Genomic DNA, 19,440 nt, shown 5'->3' with positions numbered 1-19,440 from the left:
ACGCTCTATCCACTGAGCCAAACCGGTTAGGGCAAGCAGTTAACTTTTTAATACTTCTTTAGATCTCTTCTCTTGAGGATAACCCACTTCCTGTGATTTTGGGGAGACTCAAATAAGGTCTGATATATGAGAGCCCTCCAAAACCAAACCAAAGATTAGAAAATATACAATAGCACTATAATTCAAATGAAATCAAAAGCTCTTGAAATACAACAATAAGAAATCTAACAGTTCACTCAATTATTCTATAAAATGCATCCCAAACAATTGCATAAAGGAGCTCTTCAGAGGCTATAAATGTGTATTATATTTTGTGATTATTGAAAGGAACAGCTAGTGTCAAGCAGGAAAATGGCCTGAGTGAGACAGCATGATACCTTACAATATAATATACACAAATACTTTGATAAGAATATATAGTAAGGAGGCTAATTTTATTTCACCTTTGTTTCCTCAACAACTTAAAACTTACAAATGGGATCTGTTACTGGTATTTAAAGGAAAGGATTTGTACCCCTTTCTTTTCTAATGGCAGAGGCAAATCAGTGAATACCTGAGATGCTGAGCTGTCAGAACCACCCTGGTGAGAGTCGTCAGGAGCACCAACAGAGCCATGAGCAGTCAGTGAAACATTCCCTCCCAGAAATTCATCCCCTCGAACCGAATGGATGAGATCATTCAAATATTTATAATATAGATTGCTGGACAGAAAGCCAGGCAAAAACACCTGAAAGAGAGGACAAGCATTATTTTAAGTGCTGAAATTAAATACAACTAAAATTCTATTTTTAAAACAAAATTTTACAAATGACTTTACTTCTCCTTTTCACACTCCAAGTAATATCCCTTTATACAGAGTTTACACTGTAACTAAAATTATAACATGTATAATTTATATTTTTTTCCCCGCAAAAAAACACTTTACTATGAAACTATTACATAGAATAGATATTTAGATTTCTGGGTGACCAGAAAATTGTCTAGGGAGTGGATATATATTGAAACTAGATTTTTCTGGTTGTAAGTATTAAAATCTTTGTGCATGTATATTGATTTTTATTTTTGAACTGATTTCCTTATGATAAATTACTAGGAGTGTGACTACTGAATTAAACAGTATGAACATTTTAGTTTTAATATACAGTATATGGGCCGAAACCGGTTTGGCTCAGTGGATAGAGCGTCGGCCTACGGACTGAAGGGTCCCGGGTTCGATTCCGGTCAAGGGCATGTACCTTGGTTGCGGGCACATCCCCAGTGGGGGGTGTGCAGGAGGCAGCTGATCGATGTTTCTCTCTCATCGATGTTTCTAGTTCTCTATCCCTCTCCCTTCCTCTCTGTAAAATGTCAATAAAATATATTAAAAAATATATATATATATATATATACAGTATATGGGCAATTTACCCTTCAGAAGGATGTTGTCAATTTGTTCCACTAGCAATATATCAAGGTATCTGTTTTTTTAAAAATTGATTTAAAAAAAGAAGAAAAAAGAAAAACAGATAGAGGAAGGGTGAGAGAGAAAGAAACATTGATGTGGGGGAGAAACGATAATTGGCTGCCTCCCACAAGCACCCTTACTGGGGATCAAACTCAAAACCTGGGCACGTGACCTGACCGGAATCAAACCAGAATACTTTCAATGCGCAGGATGATGCTCAGCCAACTCAGCCACCCTGGCCAGGACAAGGTATCTGTTTTGACACAGGCTTTCAAACACCAGGTTGTGTTTTTCTTTTCATTCTTTCTTTATTTTAACCTTTAATTTAATTTATTTTTAATCCTCACCTGAGGATATTTTTCTATTGATTTTCAAAGAGAGAGGGAAAGACAGAAACATCAATGTGAGAAAAACAGGGCCCAGGCCGGGGAAGAGCCTACAACCAATGTATATGCCTTTCACCAGAATCTAACCCGGCACCCTTAAGTCCACAGGCTGATACTCTATCCACTGAGCCAAACTGGCGAGGGCCAGGTTATGTTTTTCAAATTATCTATACTAATAAAAGAGTAATATGCTAATTAGACCGGGAGACCTTCCAGACAAAGCCATGGTGGCAGGGCCGAGGCAGAGGCAGTTAGGGGTGAGCAGGCTGGCGGTGGGGTGGGGGGTGTCAGTTGGGGGCGAGCAGGCTGGCAGGGGGGGGCAGTTGGGGGCAATCAGGCCAGCAGAGGGGCAGTTGGGGGAGAGCAGGCCAGTGCGGGGGGGTTGAGGAGGCAGGTGGGGGCAATCAGTCCAGGTGGGCAGTTAGGGATGATCAGGCTGGAAAGGGGGGGCGGGTGCAGTTGGGGTTGATCAGGCCAGCAGGCAGAGTGGTTAGGAGTGATCAGGCAGGCAGGCAGGTGAGCAGTTAGGAGCCAGCGGTCCCGGATTGCGAGAGGGTGCAGGCCGGGCTGAGGGACACCCCCCGTGCACGAATTTCGTGCACCAGGCCACTAGTTGTTAACTAAATGTCTAATAACTATGGGTGTTTTTATTTGCATTTAAAAATTATGAAAGATAGCCCTAACCAGTATGGCTCAGTGGATAGAGCATTGGCCTGCGGAGTGAAGGGTCCCAGGTTCGATTCCGGTAAAGGGCATGTACCTTGGTTGCGGGCACATACCCAGCAGGGATTATGCAGGAGACAGCTGATCGATGTTCCTCTCTCATTGATGTTTCTAACTCTCTATCCCTCTCCCTTCCTCCCTGTAAAATATCAATAAAATATATTTTGAAAATAATTATGGAAGATGCTGAATAAGTTCCCATGTTTATTACCGGCAGTTGCTATTACCAACTTTTCCTGCACAGCACTTAGCATGGTTGTAAGCATTTATGTCTGTGTGTAGCTGTGTCTTTTCTTAGACAGAGCCCCGGGAGGGCAGAAACCATGTTTCTTTTGTCTACCACTCTAACACCAACAGCCAGCACAGAACTACACAAAGCACTGGCGAATGAATCACCTTTGCCTTTTTTCCATTTATCTACTTGATTCATTAAATTAGTTTAAGTTCTTTACATACACATACATATTTAGTAAGAAATATTTTTAGATTTTGTTTCTCCCTCTCTTTTTTTAAAGTGTAATACAGACCTGAAACGTTTCCTTTAAGATCAAATAGATTATAATTTTAAACATGAAAAAATTATTTTCCCAGGGCAATAGCTGATACTCTATTCAGTTTATCACTAGCTTTTCAATGATTTGATTTTTATATCGAACTCTTCCCTATCCTGGAATTCCCTTGTTACGTGGGTACTATGTTACAGTGCGTACTTAACCCCTTCCACCTAGATCAGGGGTGGGCAAACTTTTTGACTCGAGGGCCACAATGGGTTCTTAAACTGGACCAGAGGGCCAGAACAAAAGCATGGATGGAGTATTTGTGTGAACTAATATAAATTCAAAGTAAAGGAGCGGAGGGGAGAGCAAGAGAACCCTCCGCTCTTTCGGCTCTGCAGGCCGGATAGAACAGCCGAAGGGGCCGGATCCGGCCCGCGGGCCGTAGTTTGCCCAAGGCTGACCTAGATACACATGACATACGTAGCAACCTAACTTCATGGGCTTCTCCTGGGCTCTGCAATTCCTGGTAAAAGCTGCTCTAGTTATTGGGAGAATAAATCATTCACAAATTCTAATACCTCACTGTTAATAAGCTACTACTAATACCCTAATTAGTGATCATGATACTACACAAAACTAATGCTCCAACCCTGTTGAGGGATATTGGTGAAATATTTTCCTAAGCTAACTTTGCCCAATACTGATATCTAATTAATAAACACTTTATTCATATACACCTTACCTCATTTTTATCCTCAAAATAACTTTAAGGTAAATTTCTATTACCCATAACATTCCCATTTCACAGATGAGGCAAATGGATTCCAAGAACTTCATTAACTGCCTAAAGCTACTCAGCCTGTAAAGATTAAGATTAATACATACCGAATCAGATTCAAAGACTCTGCTCTTAATTACTATGCTGCACTACTTCAATTTTCCACTGTCCTGTTGCATATCGTTTTCCCCATGCTCTATTTTCTGGGTTCCGACAGTAAAAACTTCTTATAGGTTAATACTTTTGATGTTCTTGGTTACCTTCTCCATGGTTGTCCAGGCCTGACGTAATGGAGTTGTAAAACAGTTGGGGAGTGGCCCACCTTCCCTGCAGATATTAGATTCAATTTCTAATCTTACAATATCATCAAATCCAAGAGGATGTGTGGCCTGCAGGGAGAAGTACCTATGATAGAAAGACAGCCAAAGTAAAACCAAATACCAAAGCAAATACAAGCAACTTCTGACACCTACACCAGAGAATCTTCTGAAGGTACTTGATTCAGCCTGCAGACCTAGTACTATCACGGCCTTGCTGCAACTGTTACCCCCATTCCCTAAAGATATCTGAGTCAACTTGTTACCTCCCTATCTGCCTTCCATCCTACTTGGTTCTTGTTTAAGATTTTCAAGGGCCAGGCTACAACTGAGGCAAAGAAATCAATCAATCACACATCCTATATATCCTATATAATAAAGAGGCAATATGCAAATTGACCATCACTCCAACACAAAAGAAGGCCGCCCTGATGTGGTCAAAGATGGCCACCACAAGATGGCTGGCAGGGGAGGGCAGTTAGGAGTGACCAGGCCGGCAGGGGAGGGCAGTTAGGGGCAATCGGGCAGGCAGGGGAGCAGTTAGGTGTCGATCAGGCTAGCAGGGGAGTGGTTTGGGAGTGATCAGGCTGGCAGGCAGAAGCAGTTAGGGGCAATCAGTCAGGCAGGCAGGCGAGTGGTTGGGAGCCAGCAGTCCTGGATTGTGAGAGGGATCCCAGATTGGAGAGGGTGCAGGCTGGGCTGAGGGACACACACACACACCCCCCCCACCCCCATGCACGAATTTTGTGCACCTGGCCTCTAGTATTTAATAGGAACCTATGTTCTGTTCAGCACTTCATAGAAAGAAATGGATTGAAAGAGGGTAAGACACTGTCATTTCTTCTAGAAACAGAGCAGAAAAAATCCCTGCACAGGATTTAATGAGAACACACCATTGTAACTAGGAGGCATATGTAATTTACATGTAGGAATTCAAACAAAATAGTACTGAGTGTAAAGTGGATGTATTTGATGTATTTGGATGAATAATAGGACTGCTGATGATTTGGTATATAAGGGAAAAGTAGTAATCAATAGTCTCAATTTTTTTTTTAAATCTTCCTCTGAGAATATTTTCCCCATTGATTTTCAAACAGAGTGGAAGGGAGGAGGGGAGGAGAGAGAAAGAGAGACATAGATGAGAGAAACACATTGGCTGCCTCCCCATGTGCCCCAAGTGGGGCTGGGGATTGAACCCTTTGGTCTAAGGACTGACACTCTAACCACTGAGCAACCAGCCAGGGCTCAAAGATTAAAAAAAAAAAAATCCTCACCTGAGAATATTTTTCCATTGATGTTTAGAGAGTGGAAGGGAGAGGGAGAGACAGAGAGAGACACTGATGTGAGAGAGACACATCAATTGGCTGCCACCCGTATGCCCCCCGACCAGGGCCAGGAACCTGCAACCGAGATACATGCCCTTATCTGGAATTGAACCTGGGACTCTTCAGTCTACAGGCTAACACTCTATCCACTGAGTAAAACTGGCTAGGGCCACCAAAGCCTTTTTAAAAATCCTCACCCAAGGATATGTTTTTATTGATTTTCAGAGAGAAAGAAAGGCGGTGTGTGTGTGTGTGTGTGTGTGTGTGTGTGTGTGTGTAAGGATATGTTTTTATTGATTTTCAGAGAGAAAGAAAGGCGGTGTGTGTGTGTGTGTGTGTAACACCAATCTGCTGCCTCTCACACACACCCTGATTGGGGATGGAAACTGCAACCTAGGTATGTGCCCTGACCAGGAATTGAACCCTCAACCTTTTGATGTACGGGACAATGCTCCAAACAACTGAGCCAATAACTCAAGGATTTTTAACTTAAGAGGACATAATGCAACTGGTGTTTTGGTAAGCTGATTATAAAGTGGATACTAAATAAAAGCATTAAAGGAGAAAAACATACATAGGGTATCCCAAAAGAACATATACACACACTTTGAATAATTATAAAGGTAGTGTTTATTAAAATAAATTTCATTTGCAAAATTGAGCTTTCAGCTGTTCAAGTGAGTACATTTTTTTGGGGTCACCTGTTATGTTCCCTTCCAAACATTCTAGAGATGTCTAACTCCTGTCTATAATATAAATACAGAAAGACTGATGAGGCATGATTATGATGATGCATAAATAAGATATAAAACAAACAAGTTGGGACTGTAAAATCAAATTTGGCACAACAAACTTGCCAAAATGACAGTGCAGTGGGATACGAACTAGTAAACTACCTTCATTTAGAAATGGCTCCTAAAGTGAGAATGGGATCCAGTGGGAAAACAGGGTGTCTGTTCCATGTGGGACTGAGTTCCAGCCAGTGCTTGCTAGTGCACTCTCCTGCTCCAGCATACAGAAAACGCTTCTTTTTTGTTATCAGTGTTTTCTTAACAAAAAGCGAGTCTTCCGCCTTATAACAAGTTCATAAATATTCCTCCATGATTTGAATTTTGGGGCACCCCAGACTAAATTTCTAAATGTAAACACCTGCTGTTTCTATGACCATATAACAGTTTCCTACATAATATTTTCCACAAATATACTAAAATAACACTGCACAAGCACAAAGCATTGCATTCCAGTCCAAGTGCAGCCACTAACTTACCCTGTGACTTTGAGAAAGTCACTACCCCTGGGCCTTAACTTTCTTATCTGCAAAATAGGAAAATCAGACTTGATCCCTAATAAGGCTATTCATCAGAGTCATCTGGGGTGTTTTCTAAAACTAAAGCTTCCTAGGTCACACCTCAAACCTGCTGAGTCAGTATCTCAGAGAGGACTAGAAACCTATCTTTAATGAGCTGCCAGGCAATTCCTATGGACCTAGATGCTCTCAGCTCCTTCAAACCCTGACATCCATGGATTCTTCTCTACCTTCAAGTTATCCTTAGCACTTGCTTCTGGATACAAATAACACATTACTTTTCTTTACAAAATAAGAAAAGCTCAGTGAAGCTGGCCACAGCTTCATCACTTGCCTGATGTTTTCAATTCTGTTCACTGTAAGATTGTGCCACCCTCTGCTTTTCAGTGAAGACTAATGAAGACTATTATTCATTGAATAGTTAAACTGGCCGAGCAGATTTGTACCAGAAATTATGATACATCCATACACAGATATATAGGACCCTTTACAATATATTCTAATTACCTGCATCTTTAATATTCCATACCCAAGCTTCAATTACCAAACTTGTTTCTTGAAAGTGCTACATTCTGCAAATTTCCATGCCTTTGCTTGTGCCTCTGCCCAGGATGTTCTTGTCTGCCTTCTCTGGCTAGCAAAGTTCAATTCATTCTTCAGAACCCATTTTAAAACTTTCTTCTGTGGAACCCTCCCTGAACTGCACACTGCCTGCCACACACAAACCTCCCCTCTTCTCTAGCAGAAAGTTTTATTCCAAGAACCTCCAAAACTTTACACACACCATATGAAAAGCAGTTTGTATGCTGCTGCCTGTGAGTTCCTTGAAGCAGAGATTGAGTTTATGCATCTTTATTTCTGAAGTGCATATCAAATCCTCAGTAAATAAAACTCACTTGTCATATAAAATCATGGCATCGTTTTGTGCCTCCTGTCCATCATACTGGCCCTTCTTGGCAGCAAGCTGAGATTGGAAGTTATCTGCTGCTAACCAGAACTGCAAGACATTCACTGCATCTTCTTTTTCCATGTACTAGGAAGGAAAAATACAAAAGAGGAAAATGAGACTATAAACAGATTTCACTTACCATCCCTAATTTATAAGCCCTAACTATTAATGTATAGGATATAAGTAACAAAACAAAACAAACAAAAAAACCTAACAGGTACATTTGTTCAGTTAATGCCAGTCAGCAACGTACAGTCATTTGAGATAGAAAAGTTTAAAAACATTCTTTTAGAGGGGGTAAAAAACAAAAAAAACTAACAAAAACACAACTAGTACACAGCTGGATGCAATGTTAGTGAACCTGAGTAAAAATTACAGTAAGGTGCAATAGTGGTTCCTCACTGGCAAACATGCGAAGAGTAAAGTAACCAGACCAAATCTTTTATACTTGATCATTTCCATCACTCCATGCAGCCATATTAACCTGAATAAATGCTGACTTAGCCCTGGCTGGTGGTGCTCAGTAGTCACAGCATTGGCCCTTGCACCAGAGGGTCACAAATACAATTCCCGGTCAAGGGAATCCACCTGGTTACAGGTTCGATCCCTGGCCCACAGCGGGGGGCGGGGGGGAAGGAAGCAACCAATTGATGTGTTTCTCTCGAATGGATGTTGCTCTCTCTCCTTCTCTCTCTCCCTCCCCCCTCCTTTCCACTCTCTCTAAAAATCAATGGATAAAATATCCTCAGGTGAGGAATAACAAAAATAATGCTCACTTAAACTGGTGGCAAACAGAGGGAGTGGAAAATAAATCATTCTTGTGAAGAGACAGGATGCAAGTGTGTATTTCAGTTACTGCTTTGTGAGACTGGGAATCCTCGTATCTCTACTTAATAGTCATGTGCTGTGCAACAAAAGATTTCATTTTCTGAAGCCTACAAATACAATTACACTAAAATGTACGCCTCAAAGACATTAATACACTCACTGCTTTTTGCAAATGCTTTCCTGGGCAATCCTATGACGTGGCTAAAGCAAAGGTAATGACAGCAGGAAAAAATTTATGACTTTTCTTTCTCTCTTCTGAAATCTGATCTGAAAATATTTGCAAACTGGGATCAAGTATCAAACTCTGTGATTTTTTAAAAAAAAATGTATTTTATTGATTTTTTTTTTTTTTTACAGAGAGGAAGGGAGAGTGACAGAGAGTTAGAAACATCAATGAGAGAGAAACATTGATCAGCTGCCTCTTGCACACCCCCCACTGGGGGTGTGCCCGCAACCAAGGTACATGCCCTTGACTGGAATCGAACCTGGGACCCTTCAGTCCATAGGCCGATGCTCTATCCACTGAGCCAAACTGGTCAGGGCAAACTCTGTGATTTTAAAACAACTCCAAATAATTCAAAATAAACATTCTCTTAATTTAATTTTTCCAAATTAGAGTTATTTTACATTGCATTTTCATGGCCTCTCTTTAATCTGACTAACATGTCATTAAAGCTCTCTTGCCACCACATACACCTTAAAACAATAATACAATTATTTAAATCCAGCTATGTTATTTTCTACATTCAGGGCCCCAGCATTTACAGTTTAGAGGCTGAAATGCTCTAACAGAGTATGAGAGGAAACGCAGACTTTACCTCAGAGAAATAAAAGAGGGCTGACTCACAGAAGAGAATGTCAGCCAGGTAAACAGTTCCACTGGTCAGCACTTCAATCTGGTATTTACAGAAATGGTGACTTCGCAGAAACTCACTAAAGTGCCTGCACATGGACAAAAAGGGACACTTTGAGGGAACGACCAAGGGAAAGAACTTAATAGGGAAAAATACACTCGTTCCACATTGTGCCTGTTTTATCTTAAGAGCCTAGGTCAGCACTACCTCCCTTCCCATGGTGCTGTTCCTGACTCCCCCACTTTTGATGGACTCTGTAGCTCCCCTCTGATACTCAACACACGTGTAACAAAAGAACATGCTTTATTTCTCCTATTAAGCTGTAACTTCCTTGCACAAAGTACCATTTTCACAAATGCTAAAATATGTAGGTTCTTTTTAAGGGTATGAAGCAGTAATAAAAAGAAAAAAAAAACACCTTTGGAGGCAGTCTCAACAAATCTATATGGATTTAGTATTATGGCATACATTAACCTTAAAGCATGCACTAACAAATTAGAATATCCATCTGAAGACATGCATTGTTTAAATAAACAAACCAATTCTAATAGTCACAATCACCCCCAAATGACTTTAGAATTAAAAACAAATTATTTTAACTTGGGAAGTATTAACATTAAAAATGTAATTTGTTTTATTATTTTTATATTTTATTTACCAATGTCATGCCAATAGACTTAGTAAAATAAAAATGTTAAAATAAAACAAAATATAAAAATAAACAACAATACAAGAACATTCCATTAGCCTGAATACCTAATTGTGGCAAACTAATACTCTACATTGCATTTCCAAGTTAACTTGTTAGTCATTTTAATTTACTTGTAAAACAAAATACATTTTTACAAGGAGTTTCTTTTAAATATGTCCCCGATTTTAAGGGAATTCTCAGTCTTTTTACACCAACTGTATCAATAACAACAAATCAGTGAAGTAAAAGTGTTTTATTTTTAATAGAATTCACAATGTACTTGTTTAAAAAATCCATTAAAGTATGCCTATAAGATCCTGTAAACATTCAAAATACTTAAATCCTCAAAGATAGTTTGTTTTTAGTTGTGTGAAGCCCATTCCAACACTAAACCAAAATTCTCAAGAATGTAAAATGTGAAAGTACGACATAACTTACTCTTGCTCCATTGCACTGAAGACTACGGACTGTGCCAAAATGAAACAGTTGGGGTCCACCTGCCCATCTTCTCCACAAATCTTAGCTGTAAAAGAAATGGTAAATAATTCAATTTCTATTAAATACAAATGCACACATTTGTGAATCAAAGTAGGAAATGACTGTAAAGACATATAAATTAGGTTTTATATGGAACTAAGAGAAAATACAGATGAATAGCTGATCTTGAGGTAGAGGTCTTTCTAAAGCATATAGGTACATATGCAAAAGCAGAAACCAAGATTTAACATAAGCTTAATTCTATACATTAAAACACCCCAAAAACAAAATAAAAAGGCAAATTAGGGGGCAAATTTGCAGCATGTATAACAGGTTCTTCTCTGTATAACAGAGTATCACTCATCTATCAAGACATTTCTTTTACAAATTAATAAAAAACATCTCAAAAGGAAAACTGAGCCAAGGACAAGAAAAGACAATTCGCAAAGAACAAATATAAAAGGGGCAATATGATAAGATATGGATGCACACTAGTAATTAAATAAATATAGTTACAGATTAAAATAAGAAGCCACTCCAACTTTTGTTTGGAAAATAGGCACAAAAGTGTTTTAACAATCCATATGTTTAATTGCTTACATACATACGTTTTAGCAAAGGCACGGGAAAAGGAACACCAGTGCTAGTGGGAATATAAACTGGTGTGTATTTCTGGAAGGCCATTTGACAATTTCTAGCATAAGCTTTAAAAATGAACATACTGTTCCAATCAGCAATTTCATTTCTAGAACTTTAACACAAAATTACGGATTTGTGGAAATATTTATCTACAAAAAAGTTTATTAATAAACAAATGGGCCGAAACCGGTTTGGCTCAGTGGATAGAGTGTCAGCCTGCGGACTAAAAGGTCCCGGGTTCGATTCTGGTCAAGGGCATGTACCTTGGTTGTGGGCACATCCTCAGTGGAGGGTGTGCAAGAGGCAGCTGATCGATGTTTCTCTCTCATCGATGTTTCTAGCTCTCTATCCCTCTCCCTTCCTCTCTGTGAAATATCAATAAAATATATTTAAAAAAAAAAATAAAAAAAAAACAAATGGGACTACATGAAACTAAAAAGTTTTTTAAAAAAAATACATTTTATTGATTTTTTTTTTTACAGAGAGAAAGGGAGAAAGATAGAGAGTTAGAAACATTGGTGAAAGAGAAACATCAATCAGCTGCCACCTGCACACCTCCTACTGGGAATGTGCCCACAACCAAGGTACATACCCCTGGCCAGAATTGAACCTGGGACCCCTCAGTCCGCAGGACGACGCTCTATCCAGAGCCAAACTAGTTAGGGCCAAACTAAAGTTTTTACACAGCAAAGGAAACCACCAACAAAATAAAAAGATAACCCACTGAGTGGGAGAACATACCGTATTCACGAATGATACTTCTGATAAGGGGTTAATATCCACAATTTATAAAGAACTTATAAAACTCAAAACCAAAAAATCCAATTAAAAATGGGCAAAGGGACTGGAATACACTTCTCCAAAGAGGATATATGAAGAACCAAGATGGCGAGTAGGTAAATGATGGCACTTGCATCTTCAGACAACCACATAGAAATTACAACTAAAATACAGAAAAACCATCATTCAGAACTGCCTGAAAGCTGGCTTAATGGAAGTCCTACAACGTGAGAGGTAAAGATGGAAGTACATAGAGACTGGTAGGAGGGGTGGAGGCACGAAAGCAGCTGGTCCAACATCCACGTGTGACATGGTTTTAATCAGAGCGATATTACCGCTGTGGAGGCCTCCTGTGAGAAGCAAGAGGTCCCAGCCCCACACCAGCCCCCCAGCCCAGGGTTCTAGAGGTAGGAAGAGAAGTACCCATAACTCTGGTTGTAAAAACCAGCAAGGATTGTGACTGAGTGACATGGAGGCTGCTGGAGACCCAGGCAGTTCCTCTTAAAAGGTCATGCACAGTCTTACACTGTCCTGCTTGCTTTGAGCTCCATCGCCAGATACCAGCATTGGGGGAACCAGGGAAATATGGGGAAGAACTGGATTGTTGGGATAGGACCAGGAACTTGGGAGTGGCTTTTTTTCAGACGGGGGTGCTCATGGGAGTCATTGTTCCTGTGCTGGCACCTCCTTTGTCACAGAGCTGACTGGCAGCCATATCTGAGTTTCCATCAGCATCCCCACACTGTTTATTCTGCTCTGGTGATTCCCTGAGACCCTGCCACATCCAACTTGCAACCCCACCCAAACTGTTTACAGCTTCCATATGAATGGCCTGCCCTGGCTTAGGACTTTCCTAAAATCTTGTAAACAAGCAGCAACTGGCATCAGCATGCCCAAGACCCAGCACTAGCACCAGCCTGCCTTGCTTCACAGCTGAGCCTCACCCAGGCACTTCCAAACCCAATACAAGTAGAAGCTATCTGCAGATCGTTTGGTAGTTCTTACAGGGTGGCCCCAGGCAGTGGTTGATTTTGCACCACCCAGCAGGCCCTAGAGCAGCCGTGGGCAAACTACGGCCCGGGGCCAGATCCAGCCTGTTCGGCTGTTCTATCCGGCCCACGGAGCCAAAAGAGCGGAGGGTTCTCTTGCTCTCCCCTCCGATCCTTCACCAGCAGCAGTGTTAACATGGCAACGTCGGGAAACACGGCCACAGCTCCTTCTTCTGAGTGGGCGGATTTATATCCGCCCATACAGTAGAAGGAACAACCTCTCAATCTTCCAGAGGCTCCTTGTAATGCCCGCGGACGCACCCTGGGAATGCATAGACACGTTATCGTGGTGATGTAGGGAGACACGCCCCTGGAGAGCACAGTATCAGAGCCTTTCTGAGGTAAGATTAAGAGCTCTACTCAAACACAATTTTTTCCTGTTCCCACATTCTGTACATCACAATGACTTTTTAATAAAACAACAAAGACTTTCAGCTTTTAGGGCTTGTATCCACTGCAGTATTTTTTCCCACTGCGGACGCGCGCAGCAAGGAAAAAGACACACAGAGGACATGTCACACTAGCCATGCTGCGGCTGCATTTTTTGCTGATACGGATGCAGTATCAGTAACGCTACCGTGGCCACTAACCGCATGTGTTAGCGGCAAAACAAATGCATTTTGCGCTGTGTTTGCTTCTCCCCCTTGCGCCTGTAAAAATGCGTGCTACAGGGCATTTGTGTTAACATGCACCACTGCACATTAGCATCAACGCAAACATGATGGAAACCTGTGTACCCTGCATTAACCCTAGCTGCGCTGCATTGCAGTACTGCACCACACTGCAACGGCAGCACGGCTAGTGTGAACGAACCCTAATTCAGTGGGTTGAACAAAAAGATTGTATAGAAATGTGATGAACTAAAGATTTTATTACAAAATCGCTTAATTTCAGGGTTTCAGAAGTAATTGGACAAATGAAAAACTGAAAATCAAATGTTCATATCTAATACTTGGATGAAACCCTTTCCTGGTAATGACAGCCTGAAGTCTTGTACTTATGGACATCACCAGATGCTGGGTTTTCTCCTTTGTAATGCTCTGCCAGGCTGACACAGTAGGGGTATATATATAAATATCCTGCCATTTCCAGCTTTTAATAAGAAAAACTGTTGCAATGGGCATTTAAAAGTGGCACTTGGTTGTTTTTATAGAGTCCAGTGGATGCAATCTGACATTGATAATGGGCTCTTTCACACTATGTGCACTGCGGCTGTTTTTTGCCAGTAACGGAAGTGCTAGTGGTAACTACTGGTTACCCATGTTTTGCACTGCCCTAGCACCTCCCATACAAGTGTGTCTGGAAGACACAGCAATGTGCAGCTATGTGTGTTACCATAAACAAAGGGCCTGTGTGAAAGATACACAGGTTTCCTATGGAGGAAAGGGGTTGTTCTCTATGGTCAGGGTGTGCCTCTGTCCCATGTCTGAACTTTTTCAGATGATTCTGTTATATATATATTTTTTAGAAGACCAAAAATGTTATAGTAGAGCAAATTTAATCACTTGTTTTTATACTTTACTGTCTTATTTTAGTAAAGAATTTAATAAGAGAACGGTACTGTTGGTTTTAGCCCAATATTAAACATGAGTGGACCAAAGAAAAGGAAAGTGGACAGTGAATGCCGAGTGTTTAAGAGGGAGTGGACAACAAAATATTTTTTCACCAAAGTCTGATCAATGCCGGTATGTCTGATATGCCAGGAAACACTTGCAGTCTTCAAAGAGTACAATCTCAGCCGTCACTTTGCCACAAAGCATGGCAACTATGCTAGCAAGCAGTCACCTCAAGAACGGGAGGCTACTGCACAGAGGTTGATGGCTAAATTACAGGCTCAGCAAAATGTCTTCACAGACAAACTGCAATTCAAGAGACAACTACCAAAGCAAGTTTTATGCTATCATTCAAAGTAGCAAAAGCTAGCAAACCTCTCTCTGAAGGCGAGTTTCTGAAAGAATGTATGATAGAGACAGCAGGTCTCTTGTGTCCAGAGAGCAAAGGCAAGTTTGAAAAACTCAGCTTATCACGCAGGACAGTGACTCGTCGAGAGGAACTGATTGATGAAGACTTGGCCAGCAAGTTAAGTAGTAAGGCAGAGTTCTTTAAGTTTTATTCACTAGCATTGGATGAAAGTAATGACGTAAAGGACACTGCTCAGCTCTTAATTTTTATCCGAGGGATTAGTGACAATTTTGAAATTACGGAGGAGTTTTTAGCCATGGAGCCACTGAAAGGAAAAACACGGGGAGAGGACTTGGATGACCAGGTGTCTACTGTCATCGAGAAAATGAAGCTACCATGGAGTAAACTTGCTAATGTCACGACAGATGGATCTCCAAATTTAACTGGAAAAAATGTTGGACTGCTAAAAAGAATTCAGGATAAAGTGAAAGAGGAGAACCCTAACCAAGATGTTATTTTTTTTCACTGTATTATTCACCAGGAATCATTGTGCAAGTCTGTATTACAACTTAATCATGTTGTTAATCCAGTCGTAAAGCTTGTTAATTTCATTTGAGCCAAGGGACTTCAGCACCGTCAGCTTATTAAGTTTCTGGAGGAAACTGATGCGGATCACCACGACTTACTTTACCACTCTCATGTCAGCTGGTTGAGTTTGGGCAAAGTTTTCCAATGAGTGTGGGAGCTCAAAGAAGAGAATGGTGCATTTTTTAAATTAAATGGGAAGTCTGACAAATTTACTGAGCTGAGTGACAAGAATTGGCTGTGTGACTTTGCATTTGCTGTAGATATATTTTCACATTTGAATGAGCTAAATGTGAAGCTACAGGGAAAAGATCAGTATGTACATGACATGTACACTAATGTGAAAGCCTTTCAATCGAAGCTGATTTTCTTTTCCAGACAAATTTCAGACAAAGTCTTCACTCATTTTGCCACACTAGCCACACAGAAGGAGACCATCCAAAACGTAAAGAAATACAGCAAATCACTGGATGACCTGCATGCAGAATTCTGTCGTCGGTTTTCTGATGTTGAAAAAATTGACCAGTTACTTCAACTGGTGGCCTGTCCTTTGCCACAAAACCCTGAAACAGCACCAGAAGAGGTGCAACTGGAACTCATCGATCTTCAGTCTGACTTTGTCCTAAAGGAGAAATTCAGCTCTCTTGAACTAAGAGACTTTTAGGCTTCACTTAATGAAGCCACTTTTCCAAACATCCGGAGGATGGCACAGAAGATACTGGTGCTGTTTGGGTCAACCTATGTTTGTGAGCAGACATTTAGCGTCATGAACATCAACAAAGCCCCTCACAGATCCAGCTTAACTGACGAACACCTCAGATCTATCCTGAGAATAGCCACAACAAAACTAACTCCAGACTTTGATGCATTAGCTAAAAAAGGAGACCAACAACACTGTTCCCACTGAAGTTGATGTTTTAAAGACCAAAAACCTTTCAACCCAGTCTACACTGCCATCTACATCTACGTCCCGGGCATAATTTGGAAGTTGCACTAAAGAAAATGTTTAATTTACTGTTTACACATTTTGTTCTTTTCTACTTGTTTTAGTTTTAAATTATTTTATTATATTTAAGTTTAATTTGAAAGGCTTTTGTACCTTTCCTTAGTTAGGCAATTTTATTTTGCCTTTGCCATCTTCAATATAAGGTATGTTATTGTGCTATGATTCCTCCATTTTTTGAAGTTTCAAATTATAATAATTAGTGTTTACATTCTTCTTGTTAAAATGTTTGAAATGAATAAAACTATTGAAATAATAATAAAAAAAGACCGTACCCTTTTATGTAATGATGTTTACTTTGAATTTATATTAGTTCACACAAACACTCCATCCATGCTTTTGTTCCGGCCCTCCGGTCCAGTTTAAGAACCCATTGTGGCCCTTGAGTCAAAAAGTTTGCCCACCCCTGCCCTAGAGTCAGTGAACCCGGTGGACAGCTTCAGACCACACCATACAACACTACACAGTCACAGCAACACACTCAAGGGGCAGACTCAGTGAGCACCAAAGCCCCACTGAAGCAAGTCCTGCTCCAAAGGGTTGTCTCCTGCACAGCAGATCTCCCACTGTAGTTGCAGCTGGTTCTTAGCCAATTGGCCTGGAGGTCAATTCTTCCCAGTGACACTAACAGCAATCAAGGCTCAACTACAACAAGACTGTGCACACACCCCACACAGGGGCTAGAGTGCCCAGCTCAGGTGACTGGGGAGGCTGAGCCACTGGGCCCTAAAGGACACCTATTGTACAAGACCACTCTACCAATTCTATTGATATAATTTTACTAAACACAGCTGCTGATCTAATATATAGAAACAAACACGGGGAATCAGCCAAAATGTGGAGACAAAGAAACAGGTCACAAATAAAAGAATGGAAGAAATCTTCAGAAAGAGAAATAAATGAAATGGAAACAAGTAAAATACTAGATACAGAGTTCAAAACAATAGTTTTAAGGTTGCTCAAGGATCTTAATGAGAGCTCAAGGGTTTCAAAGAGAGGTTCAAGGAACTTAGTGAGACTTTCAAGGATCTTCGTGAGAGTGTCAAAGATACGAAAAAGGACCAGTAGAAATTAAGCTTACACCAACTGAAATAAAGAATAATTTACAGGGATTAAACAGTAGAGTAGAGGATTCTGAGAAGCAAATCAACAATTTGGAATATGAGGAAGAAAAACATCCAAACAGAGGAACAAAAAGAAAAAAAGAATCCAAAAATATAAAGATAGTGTAAGGAGCCTATGGGACAACTTCAAGTGTACCAACTTTCACATTATGGGGTTGCCAGAAAGAGAAGAGAGAGAACAAGATATTAAAAACCTATTTGAAGAAATAATGAGCCTGGCCAGCGTTGCTCAGTGGTTGAGCGTCGACCTATGAACCAGGAGGTCATGGTTAGATTCCCAGTCAGGGCACATGCCCAGGTTGCGGGCTTGATTCCCAATGTAAGATGTGCAGGAGGCAGATGATCTATGATTTTCTCTCATCATTGATGTTTATATATCTCTCCCTTCCTCTCTGAAATCAATATATTAAAAAAAGAGAGAGAGATTAAAAAAAAATAAAAAAGAATGAATGACAGAAAACTTTCCCTACCTGGTGAAAGAAATAGACTTACAAGTTCATAAAGCCCAGAGAGTTCCAAACAAGAGGAACCCAAAGAGGCCCACATCAAGACACATTACAATTAAAATGCCAAGGGTTAAAGACAAAGAGAGAATCTTAAAACCAGCAAGAGGAAAGCAGTTAAGTTACCTACAAGGGAGCACCCATACAACTGTCAGGTGATTTCTCAACAGAAACTTTGCAGGCCAGACGGCAGTGGCAAGAAATATTCAAAGTGATGAATAGCAAGAACCAAAGACCTACAACCAAGATTTCTCTACCCAGCAAAGCTATTATTTAGAATTGAAGGTCAGATAAAAAGCTTCACAGACAAGAAAAAGCTAAAGGAGTTCATCATCACCAAAACAGTATTATAAGAAATGTTGAGGAGAAACCAAGATGGCGGCATAGGTAAGCACCTAAACTGCTGCCTCGCACAACAATTTCAAAACTACAACTAAAAGACAGAACGGACACCATCCAGAACCACAGGAAAGCTGGCTGAGTGAAAATTCTACAACTAGAAGGAAAGAGAAAAGCTCACAGAGAATTGGAGGTACGGCAAAGGGTCTTTGTGCGCGCAGAGAGGAAGGGCGGCTGAGAGCCTGGCTGACTTTCTCTGGCAGAAGGGGGAAGGAAGCCCCCGACCGCACTGAACCCCAGTTCAGACTGCACTGAACCCCAGTTCCGGGCAAGCCCCTGGGGACCCACGCTCTTACGGGGGGAGTCTGGACTCTCGGGCGGAGACTCGGGAGCTGGGAAAGGCAGAAGTCTGAAGGCGCGCGCGTGCCAGTGCGCACAAAGGCTGCGGAAGTTGCCACAGGCTTTCCCTAGTGGGAGGGAGTCAGAGGCTCCTGACTGCACTGGGCCCCAGTTCTGACTGCAGTGAACCCCAGTTCCAGGCGAGCCCCTGGGGACCCACGCTCTTGTGGGGGGAATCTGGACTCTCGGGCGGGGACTCGGGAGCCGGAGAAGGCAGAGGACTGAAAGTACGCGCGTGCCAGTGCGCACAAAGGCTGTGGAGGTTGCCACAGGCTTTCCCTAGTGGAAGGGAGTCGGAGGCTCCTGACTGCACTGGGCCCCAGTTCTGACTGCACTGAACCCCGGTTCCAGGTGAGGCCCTGGGGACCACGCTCTTGTGGGGCGAGTCTGGACTCTCGTGCGGAGACTCGGGAGCCGGGAAGGCAGAGGTCTGAAGGCGCGTGCGTGCGCGCAATGGCAAGGCTGACAGGAAGCCAAGACTGAGACTCCACCCCATCCAAGCTGAGCACAGAGGCTATTGCAATTTGGCAAGTCTAATCCGA

The 19,440-nt window shown here is 41.4% G+C and overlaps 1 protein-coding gene across 2 annotated transcripts in view; it reads right to left on the bottom strand.

The window, feature by feature from the left end:
- The window catches only part of AKAP10 (A-kinase anchoring protein 10), a 120,949-nt gene that overhangs the window by 33,298 nt on the left and 68,211 nt on the right, over positions 1–19,440 (bottom strand). For both annotated transcript variants that reach the window (XM_080677139.1, XM_080677138.1), the window contains 5 exons: positions 10,537–10,621; positions 9,372–9,495; positions 7,673–7,809; positions 4,089–4,233; positions 554–727 (listed from right to left, as the gene is read on the bottom strand). In XM_080677139.1, coding sequence (XP_080533265.1) covers positions 554–727; positions 4,089–4,233; positions 7,673–7,809; positions 9,372–9,495; positions 10,537–10,621 — 665 coding nt within the window. The remainder of the gene's footprint in view (positions 1–553; positions 728–4,088; positions 4,234–7,672; positions 7,810–9,371; positions 9,496–10,536; positions 10,622–19,440) is intronic.

The sequence above is a fragment of the Plecotus auritus genome (genome assembly GCF_963455305.1).
Source record: "Plecotus auritus genome assembly, chromosome: 7".
In the NCBI taxonomy this organism is placed as follows: domain Eukaryota; kingdom Metazoa; phylum Chordata; class Mammalia; order Chiroptera; family Vespertilionidae; genus Plecotus; species Plecotus auritus.
The sequence above is the reverse complement of the archived record's forward strand: the minus strand, read 5'-3'. Positions and strand labels throughout refer to the sequence as shown.